This window comes from Ruditapes philippinarum, unplaced genomic scaffold (assembly GCF_026571515.1).
Source record: "Ruditapes philippinarum isolate M1 unplaced genomic scaffold, ASM2657151v2 ctg10062_1_1_1_1, whole genome shotgun sequence".
Lineage (NCBI taxonomy): Eukaryota > Metazoa > Mollusca > Bivalvia > Venerida > Veneridae > Ruditapes > Ruditapes philippinarum.
This window is the reverse complement of record NW_026864523.1, coordinates 18745-29705: the sequence shown is the minus strand read 5'-3', so window position 1 is coordinate 29705 and position 10961 is coordinate 18745. Positions and strand designations below refer to the sequence as shown.

General features: G+C 31.7%; 1 protein-coding gene across 1 annotated transcript; it reads right to left on the bottom strand.

Moving 5' to 3' along the window:
* Window positions 1-385: 385 nt before the first annotated feature.
* On the bottom strand, window positions 386-9242 carry LOC132725925 (uncharacterized; the record flags this gene model as incomplete). The annotated part of the gene is made up of 4 exons (XM_060711137.1): window positions 9112-9242; window positions 2277-2816; window positions 1599-1712; window positions 386-550 (listed from the first exon to the last, which is right to left on the bottom strand). Coding segments are annotated over exons 1-4 (946 nt in total), but the record flags the coding sequence as incomplete, so codon positions are not given.
* Window positions 9243-10961: the final 1719 nt, after the last annotated feature.

Sequence of the window (10961 nt, the reverse complement as noted above, 5' to 3'; positions counted from 1 at the left end):
CGATAATACTGTACATGCCCTAAAGGGGGGGCACAGTGTACAGTTTGAATGTCTTTTAGAAAGGATTTTCTTGGGTTTTAATACAAAGAAAAAAACCATCCCTTGGAAAAAGGGAATGTTTTAAAGGGTTTTCTTTAAAAAACTGGTTTAAAAACATTTTTTAAAGTTAAAAAATAAACATTAAAATGTTATTTTGAAAAAAAGATAAAAGAAAAATGCTGTATTTATTTTTTTGGGCTAAACCGTTTGCTTTCTGGAAACTTATCTACACCAAAGTGTCCAAATTTTTGCAGGGGTTTTTTGAAGGGTTTTTGTTCTGAGTGCCTTGGGTCAGTTGACCGATGACCCTTTCTCAAAATTTCCATCTTTCAAAAAAAATCACTACAAAGGGCCACAAATAGGATTGCAATTGCTATCAAAATGGCATGCACGGCCAAATCTTTTTTGTCTTCTATTGTTCCTTTCACATGGCCACCAACCATGTGGCCACCACCAGTTGTCATATGATTTGGTTCACTTAAATTGTTTAAGTCAGGCTTTGGTCTTTCAACTGAAAAAAGTATATTTGTTCATAATCTATACCTTGCACTTGTTGATGTTGAAACAACAATAACAACAACAAAGTTATAATTAGTCAAAAAATTTCTGTCTAGTAAATGTGTTGAATAAATTTGCAAGAAAATTTTATGGCTTTGAATAAAAGATTTCTTTCAACAAAATTTTAATAAAATAATTGCAATAAAATAAGATTTAAACAAACTGTTACGTAACTATAAGAAAAGTGCAGGTTACATTTAGCTTTAATGCACCTGTCAGTAATAAACTCAACCCAAATCCAACCCCTTGTTGTAATGGAAAAAAGTCAGTTTTTTAACTTCTATCCATCTCTCTGACAATGCATGCAAGTCAAGTAGACATTAGGGCAATCACTCTTAGATTACCCTCCGGATTAAGGCAGTAAGCAGCTTTGAGTTCACCTAAGCACAAATTAACAACTACATCGATAATTCCTGGGCAGACTGTCAAGCAGTTTACCAGTACTAGTTGCCTAAACATTTGGAAGGAACTGATAACTTCTGTACATGCCAGGAAATAGGTACATTGTGAACGACAGTAGAAAGGATTTTCTTGATAAATCACAAGGAAAGTGACGTGTACTGTCCAAGAATCTAACCCTGGTCACTCAATTTATGTCCAGTGCTCTACCTATTAAGCTAACCTGACAGTTAAAATCACTGTTTGGGGCTTATATTATTTAAAAGAATTTAATGTGAGGTCAAATGGATGAAATAAAGATTAAAAGAAAATCCTAATAGGGTGTATTAAAGTTCTCAATATCTTGCTGACTCATTAAACCTGGCCTCGAGCTTGTAAAACTTTGTCGGAGTTCTGTCTCAAATCTCAGGATTTTTATTGGTCAATGTACATTCTGGGACAGTTTCTGACCAATTAAATACCTGAGATTTGAGTTTGAGCTCGGAGAATTTCTTTATCATCTCAGGGCTTGGGGACCCTCAGATTACTTAATTTTGGGAATCAAACAAGTGTGCTATCCAGATTCTGAAACATACATAATATTATATTGATTATCAACTTACACAGACAATACTTGGTGCAGATATCTGTTTTTTGTTCACAGGGCCCTTCACAACTTTTACACCTGCTCCCTTTCTTCGTACTATACTTATCAGTATCACAGTACTGATTCGAATCTGAAATGAAAAAAAAAGTAGAACAGATTAATAATATATCATTTATTTCACACCCTTAAAAATATAACGAATGCACTTTCAGCTTTGTACCATGTAATGTTCCAATAGAAAACATTATTTGACTCAATCTTATTATCTGTAAGCCACCTGTTTATTTCTGGAATCCAAAAAGTGAATATCAATATATGCAGGTATAACAACTCATATAGCCTCAGGTTTTCATTATCAAGAGTTCATATTAATCTATCCCATATATCCTCCTTATTTTAGTGTTGAAAATTTATTCATCAAATACATAGCATACTCCATCTAAGAATTTGAAGACAATCAATTAAAAAAACACTAAGTAATATTAGATCTAGTCACTATTAGCAAAATCATGATTAAAAAAAGCAAGCACATTATTTAGAAAAATTTATGAAATCATTTTACCCTACTATGTTACTTGGGTTTCCTCTTAATAAATAAAGAGAATTATTCAATCAGTTCTGAAATAATGGCAGCATGGGTGTGAATAGTTTGACATTAGACAGAAAGGAATATGAAGGACAAAACAAAACTTACCACAGGCAATACGCTCTTTTATCTTTTCAATGACCAGCTTAAGTTCTTCAAAACTTCCAACTTGGTAGAGATAGTCCTCTCTGTAACTCGCCACAGACTTGAATATATTTGGAATAGACGAACCAAGTACCACAACCACTGTCTTTTTCTTTTCAAGAAAAGGTGACACTGCATCTAATTCTGTTTGATTTGTCACCAGTAAAATAACAAATTCTGCCCTATTTTTATACTGGTTTACTGAAAATGTAGAAGCTAAAACATTGTTTATAGCTTCAGAAGATAGTGTTGTTGATTTAGTGGAAGATTTCATATCTTCTGCAAAGATTTTATTAATGACAGTATCTTCACTAGAGTTGCTATCTACAACAAGTTCTTTCTCAGTTTCTGTCAGTAAATAGATGTTTGTAGTAGAATCTTTATGGAAACTTGATGTTACATCTCTCACTAACAGTTCTGTAAGGTTTCTTTGGTTCCCGGACTCAATGCTAGCTCCATGGATAAGGAATAATGCATTCACAGGCTCAGGATTACAGCCTTGATCTGGAAATACATAAACACAAATTATATTATTAATTTTGTCTTGAGAAGACAAACAAGAGCTGTCAGTAGGACAGCAATGCTCGACTATTCTTAATGCTTGATAGTAAAAAAAATGCTTGATACAGTTACCTCCTCCTGTTTACAGGTTGGGGTTATGATGGTAAACAAGTGTGCAAAGTTTCAAAGCCATATGTCAATGGACTTTGAAAATATTTGAACTATTACAAAAACTTTAACATAAATTCTAAGTCGAAAAAGGGGCATAATTCTGTCAAAATGCTTGATAGAGTTACCTCCTCCTGTTTACAGGTTGGGGTCATGATGTTGAACAAGTGTGCAAAGTTTCAAAGCCATATGTCAATGGACTTTGAAAATATTTGAACTATTACAAAAACTTTAACATAAATTCTAAGTCGAAAAAGGGGCATAATTCTGTCAAAATGCTTGATAGAGTTACCTCCTCCTGTTTACAGGTTGGGGTCATGATGTTGAACAAGTGTGCAAAGTTTCAAAGCCATATGTCAATGGACTTTGAAAATATTTGAACTATTACAAAAACTTAAACGTAAATTCTAAGTCGAAAAAGGGGCATAATTCTGTCAAAATGCTTGATAGAGTTACCTCCTCCTATCTACAGGTTGGGGTCATGATGGTGAACAAGTGTGCAAAGTTTCAAAGCCATATGTCTATGGACTTTGAAAATATTTGAACTATTACAAAAACTTTAACGTAAATTCTAACTCGAAAAAGGGGCATTATTCTGTCAAAATGCTTGATAGAGTTACCTTCTCCTGTCTACAGGTTGGGGTTATGATGGTGAACAAGTTTGCAAAGTTTCAAAGCCATATGTCAATGGACTTTGAAAATATTTGAACTATTACAAAAACTTTAACATAAGTGGTTACGCCGACGCCGACGCTCGGGTGACTGCAATAGCTCTACATATTCTTATCGAATAGTAGAGCTAAAAAGTATAAATTGGAAATTTAGAAAAAAAAATTGATATATATGCCTTTAAAGAAATACTATGCTCATCTTTGGGTAAAATATTTCTATCTTAGAAATGTATTGAAATCCATGAAATTATTACAGAATATGTTTAATTCGAATAAAATAATGAATAAACTATGTATTGAAAGCTGCATTCCCTATTAGGGTCAAGTAAAGTTGGTCTTTTCTTAAAAAACTGCCAGTTTTTTTAATACACTATATATTCATATTGTGACTACCTGTAGCGTGTTGAGTTCAAAACATAACATATCTACTTAAAATTCAGTCAAAACATGTTTATTTTATACATAGACAGAGACTATGTAGCAATTTAATCAATATTTTTAAAAATCAAATTTGATAGTATATCTTTAAAAATTATTAGGAAGACTTTGGTTTAACTAAGTGAGTAGATAATATTCTTTTTATGGTTAATACTACTATATAAATCTATGAATAAATTGTGATTTATATTGACATTTTACATTCAAGTAAACACATCTTGCTAATTAATGTAACCTTTACTTTAACCTGAACTGATTGACTCTCAAGCTAAATTAAGGTGCCCTGGAATTTGCAACAAAAATATACAAGGTACAGATAACTTCTAACATGCATATATATATATATCAGTCAATATATATACTGATTTTTTTTAACAATTTGACCAGAAACAATTGATATTTATTATTTTAATTTCTTTAAGTATCATAAATTAAACTAAAGCCGGTACAGGTCGTTTGATCACAAACCAGCACAGGCACATAACCTTAATGAGCTGAACATTTGAGCTAAGTTTGAAGAAAATCCTTAAAGGGGTATAGGATTAAGACAATTAGGGTGAAAACAAAATTGTCTCACATCTGTCCTTCAAGTGTGACCCTGCCCTTGAAATGCAGCCACAGCACAGGTTATGCACATTGCCTTTTTTTGTTTAGATGAACATTTCAGTCAAATAATAGGATAATCCTTCAAGGGGAGTTTTCAACAAAAGGTATAATTTCTGGGTCAAACAATACCGTAGAATTTAATTTGGCTCAATAAGCTAGCTGGATAGCTAATTTCTCACAGACACTGGCAGACAGCTAGCTCAAAGCTACAGCAGTGAGAGGCAAGTTGTTTGAAGTCACAACCTTATTAAATAAAACCACTTGGCCATGCAGATCCCCCCCAACTTAAGTACAGTGGAAATAATTTAAATACATTGTACATGTTATGCATACTTGTTTTAGACATCTGCACAAGTATCAAACTCCTCACAGTGATAACCTTCCTTGGTAGATTGTAAATTTGTAATCACATCGAAATTGAAATGTATTTTATTGACCGTTGCATGGAAAATCTAATTATGTCATTTTTCTCTTTCTGTTTTATTTTTAACTCTTCGTACCTTACGTTTATTACGGTTTATCAAATTTATATCAAAAGTATACAAAATAATGAAAAATAAATTCAAAAGTTAGAAAATATTTTCAACTAAATATTTTTTCAAAAATGTGTGGTGACAGAGATGTTTGTACTGGTAAGGGGAGATCACTGTGTAGGAGATTGCACAAATATAACCATACTCATGGTTCTTCTTATCAGTTCTCACTGACCTGATACTAGTAATCAAAATCTGTTTAATAGGGTTCCAGCAGGCCAAGAAAAAGGGAGTGAACTAACTTCTGACAAAATAGAGAAATATTTTCAAACTTTTTTAGGGCTTTTTTATCTTATATAACAGGGGCCGATATAAGGCCCCTTTATAATTCAAAATTGCACTTTTTTTTCATTTTCACAAAGTGGCAGAAAAAAATTCACAATTTCAAAAGAAATTTCACAAAATATTCAATTTGGGACTTGTCTTTGAAATACATTGTTTACCCTCTAGTTAATCATGATTAATACGCCAATTTCGCGAACACAGAAATAGTTTTAATCAATTTAAATGGTTTAAGCACATGTTGAGCGGGTTAAAGTACCGGCTTGAAGACATTTTCCGGTTTCATAATGTCACTAAAATTTAATGCCAAATAATATGTAATTTTTTTTTCACAATTCTATGACAAATCACGCTTTTTTCACAAAATGAAGAATTCTGACAAAAAATGCCCTGTTTTTATAATGTTTGTGTGAAATCTAGAGCAAATTATAACCCTTTAATCTTCTCAGGCAGCAAATGAATCTACCCATGAGCTGAAGTAATGTCATTTAGACCTTGAACATCAGGCGGCACAATTTGTCTAGTCTGTCACAGATGAACAATTAATTTAAGTTCATTTAAAGGGCCCGGTATAGTTAATAGCTTTAATAATTATTATGTTATATGAAATATTTATAAAATTTATTATCAACTGTAAAATCATATTGGTTCAATTTAATTGAACATTTCATGGTCAGTTTTCTCAAAAGAGAATGTCTCTGTAATTTAACACACATGAATATTGTATATGTTGTGAAATGGAATAAAAATGCTTCTGCAACAAAATATTTGAGAAGAGTTTTCAACCACGCACCATTCGCTTTAAAGGCATTTATTAACTACCATAATTATGGTATTTTATGCTGTCAGTATTTTGGAAGAATTCTTACAATACAGTAATTTTTGCAGCAGATATACCGGTAATTATTACTTTATACACTTAAAGATATTTAGTAGAATATAATTTAAAGGGTGAATATTATTAAGAGGGAATAAGCTTCAAATTAACTTTTTGTTCAATTTAAGGTACATGCAATTGCATCATTATTTTGTCTTGTTTAGTGTTGTGAAACAGTGACTATTAAAGTATGAGAAATATATAAAGCCAATTAAATGGCGAAAGATTTTAATTGAGTCCTTTTGTATCTTAATTGTGTCATAAATGACACTGATGTCTTGAAAATATTACAATGTAACTTTTTTAATGATGTTGTGTCCTGTATATGAGTGTCTTTTACATGTTTTTGTTTCAGGCCACGCTTTTTTGTAATCACTGCTATGAAAAAAAAATGTGTCCATTTTGTAACAGCAGTATAGTGTTTGATTGGCCACCTGCTCTTGTATCATAATGTTTTTTGGGTCATTTTCATAACTAAATATACAATTACTGGTAAATAATTAATCAAAATATTTGATTTTTTTTAAATGTATATGATATCGGTATTGATCAACAGAAAAATATCAACGACAAAAATATTGTCTCTAACTACATTGTATATAATTGATGACATACAGCTCTAGTTATCTTTTGGAAAATATTCATGCTAGAGTTAAGAATCTTCATGTTACAATGTCACACAATTGTCTTTAGAAACATTTTTTTTAAATTATTTGAAGTAAATGTAGCTGTAACCCAATATGCCATAATTATACACGCCCTAAGTTTAACGCCTTTTTCACCCCCCCCCCCCCTTCATTTTTTGTTGTCTCAAACGGTAAAAAATGCCTTATTAAAAAATAAGCCCCCCCCCCCCCCCCCAACATTTTTTTTGTTTGAGAAATGTTGTTAAAAAAAGTGACCACTTTTTCGGCGCGGCCCCCAACAAAAGATGGGGTTTGTTAGAAGGGGGGTGTGCCTCCTTCCGTTTGGGGGGTTTGAAGGGGGGCGGCAGTCCCCCTCATCGCCAAGAAAATTTTGGACTTGTGAGAGGCTAAAAATGACCCCAGATTGATCATAAGGTAATGTGTAACCAACGCTGAAAAGCATTTGACTCTATCTTCAATACATTGAGAAGTTGCAGCACTTTGAATCAATTTTGATCGAAAAAATCAATGCAAAATAGTGATTTTTGGCAATTTTGAGATGCCCCCTCGTTGCCATGGTAACAGAAAGTTTAAGCCTGAGCATGTTGTTACAAAGGCAATGGTCCAGTCAACATTTGTACCAAGCTTGATTAGTATATTGAAGCAGTTTTTATAGTTTTATAGCAATTTGAACTTGTAACGGGAGATTTTTCAATGAAAACAGCCATTTTTCACAAAATGCTCATGAAGTAATGGGTTAAGAAATAAAGAACAGTTATAAAATACAGAAAAAAAAACATGATAGATCTAATTAATTTAAGTTCATGGGAAAAAATGGCGCTGACACCAGGAGTTAAAACTTGTCACATATGATGAACTGGTTGATGATAAGAAACATATAATATATTTGAAATTTGAAAAACAAATCCTGTCCAGACCAACAATCCCTTCAAAGAGATTCCTTTACCTTTTAGATGTACATATTGGTATTTTTTTCTCGATAATCAGAACATCGCAACAAAATGTACAAATTTTAAGTGTATGACATCATTATAAGCTTCCTATTACATTGTATTATTTAGAGCCTGGTTAAATTATATCAATTAAGTGATCCCAAGACTCAGGTCCCTTTTTTCCCATGGGATATTTTATTTGTCACTTTTGTAAACTTGTAAACATTTGAAAGTTGTCCAGTAAGCTGTATAAACTACAAGGAATTAATTATTTTCATATAAGATAACATGTTTTTTGTTTAAGATGAACTTAAATTGACCTCGTGTCAGGCCCATTTTGATCCCAAGGCCATATATATAACTTATTTGTAGAGGACCACAAGTTGATGCTAACAAGTATGACAAACTTAATAAGACATTTTTACTTTTGTTAAAGTTTTATAATTTTTCTATATAATTTATAATAATCAACTAAATTATAATAATATAAAAATTAATATTAAGTGAACACTTGGGCAGTGATAATTTTGACCAAAAAGGATACAATAATTTATTTAACTTTTGACACGGATTTATATTGTATTAAATCAGGACCAATCCTTCATGGGGGGGGGAGAGGCAGATTGTCATGTGCTTATTCGTCATCTATATAAATAGATCCTTGAAAGAGGAATAACCAAACTGTAACTAAAAATAGATTACTTTGCCAAACCTGTGTGTGTTAAATTATGATATTATGTACATGTTTATAATCCTAAACATATAATCATCATGGCGATGGATATTCTAGTTGAAAAAAAATAGAATTTAGCGAGATACCAGTATGCAACATTTAGTGTTAAATAGAAAATAAAATGGAAACCCAAAAACTATTTTTAGAAAATCAGACATAAACAGATAAACTGTCATTTTATTATATACGCATTTACTAAAATAAGTTTCGATTAGATAGATAGGTACTGTTAACAATTAACAAACATTCTGACACACGTTATTTTATACATTTGAATTTTATAAACAATTAAATGTCATTTATTTCTGTGAGTTCTCCACGAAACTATTAATAGAATCGTTATGAATAGACTGTAGTAATGTCTAAAATGCGATATCTTGCTCAAGATATATGTATATAAAAATTACTCACATTTCGATTTCAATCCATTGAACAAACTGAAAAAAACTAGAAGCGAGAAATGTCGTGGAAATTGTAAGTAATCCATTCTGTTTCGATACAAAATGAGGAATGATATAGTTTTAAAGCAAGATTGCATCACATTCTTGATCTAACCAATCGCTACTATCGCCCTTCTCCGTCATTGTTCGGTATGACTCGATCGCAATATTTCGACCCTTTCCGTCAAATACAGTGTATATTATATATAGATCTATATTCATGTAAATTGTACATTATTTATATAAATATATGCTTTACAGTTTGCGTGTACACGTGTTGGCGAGCTATTGAATTGGTATCTAATCTGACATTGATTGACCATATGCATGTGATTTTATCAAACTTGACTTTATTTTTCATCGGATATATAAATAATATAATAATTATATTATCTATATTATATTCAGTACTCAATTGTACAATTCATTTCATCAACAATGTGACCGATTTATACTTAGTCGAACGTTTTCCTATCATCAACAAAATTATAATACCAGTTTTTATTTCCTTGGAACCTAAAAAGTCAATTATAAGTGATTTCAAAGTTAAAATTTGATCAATATTTTAATGTCTTTTGATATGTATACTGGTGCCTCATACAATGTATTTCCGTGGTTATACATCAAAAGTTAAAAGGATAAAATTCTGGAAAACACGTTGAATATTTATTGTAGGATAGCCATTATGTCAGTTGCATAATAAAGTATTCTATTTAATGTTTGCATGTACAAGCAATTATGTATACAACATTGTAATTAACACCCATCGATCTGCTTCCTAGTGAGTCAAGTTGTGTTCTCATATTTCCAAGGCAATTACATTTTAACAGTTTCAAAAGCAAAACCAATAGTAATTAATCTTTATTTTTTAGTACACCTATACTTGGGCTCGTCTAAAAGTGGGGATTTTCTTTTTGGCATTTATCAAATATCTCAATTGCTGTTTAACCAAGACAATTGTCTTCAAAGGTATGAAATATAAGAGTAAAATGGTGAAATAAATTACTTAATTTAGCTCTTAATGTGAAAAAAATAATATTTTTTCGAGTCGTATAATTATGTAACATTTCGATAAAAATACAATGAAATAGTAAAACTGTTCATGAAGTCTAGGAGGCACTTTAGACTGTTTATGCCTAATATATACATTGGAAGTATGGGTACCACAGAAATATGAGGCACCAGTATACTCCATAATTTAAGTTGTGAGGTGCCTGTTTGTAATATGTTTCTACGTTAAACGATAGCCTACGTTAAACCTACATTATTTGATTTTTTTTTTTGATAATCTGTATGTTTATATATGTATATATGGAGCTAAAATATATGTGATATACATGTATACATGTTATCAGTTCTATAGAAACCAAAATAAGTTAATGTGCGACCTCCCACGTATTCTGTCTACCAGGCGGCTGTTAATACTCTTCCTAAGGCCTCATTAATCAGACATACACTCATTCTCCACCGTTCTTCTAACGTAAAAATTAAACCCGTCCCTGGGATTGAGCGTACAGCTGTTGACAACGGCATGACCATTAAAAGGGTAAAATAATGCCTCTCGCTCGAATACGGAGCAATGCTTCCATAAAAAACTGCCAAGTTTGTGTTAGTCCATCACAGCTCAGACTGTGACTAGCAGACAAAGATGGGGTTGTGAACATTTAAGCTTGCGTAAAAAGACGAGATGATCTCTCGGGAAAGGCCGCATTACAGTATACGCATAATTTAAAATGTCAGTTATATAAATTAATTAAAAATCTTTGCTTATAAGTATAGGTTATAGGTTATATACAGAGTTTTAAGAAATTAATTTTCGAG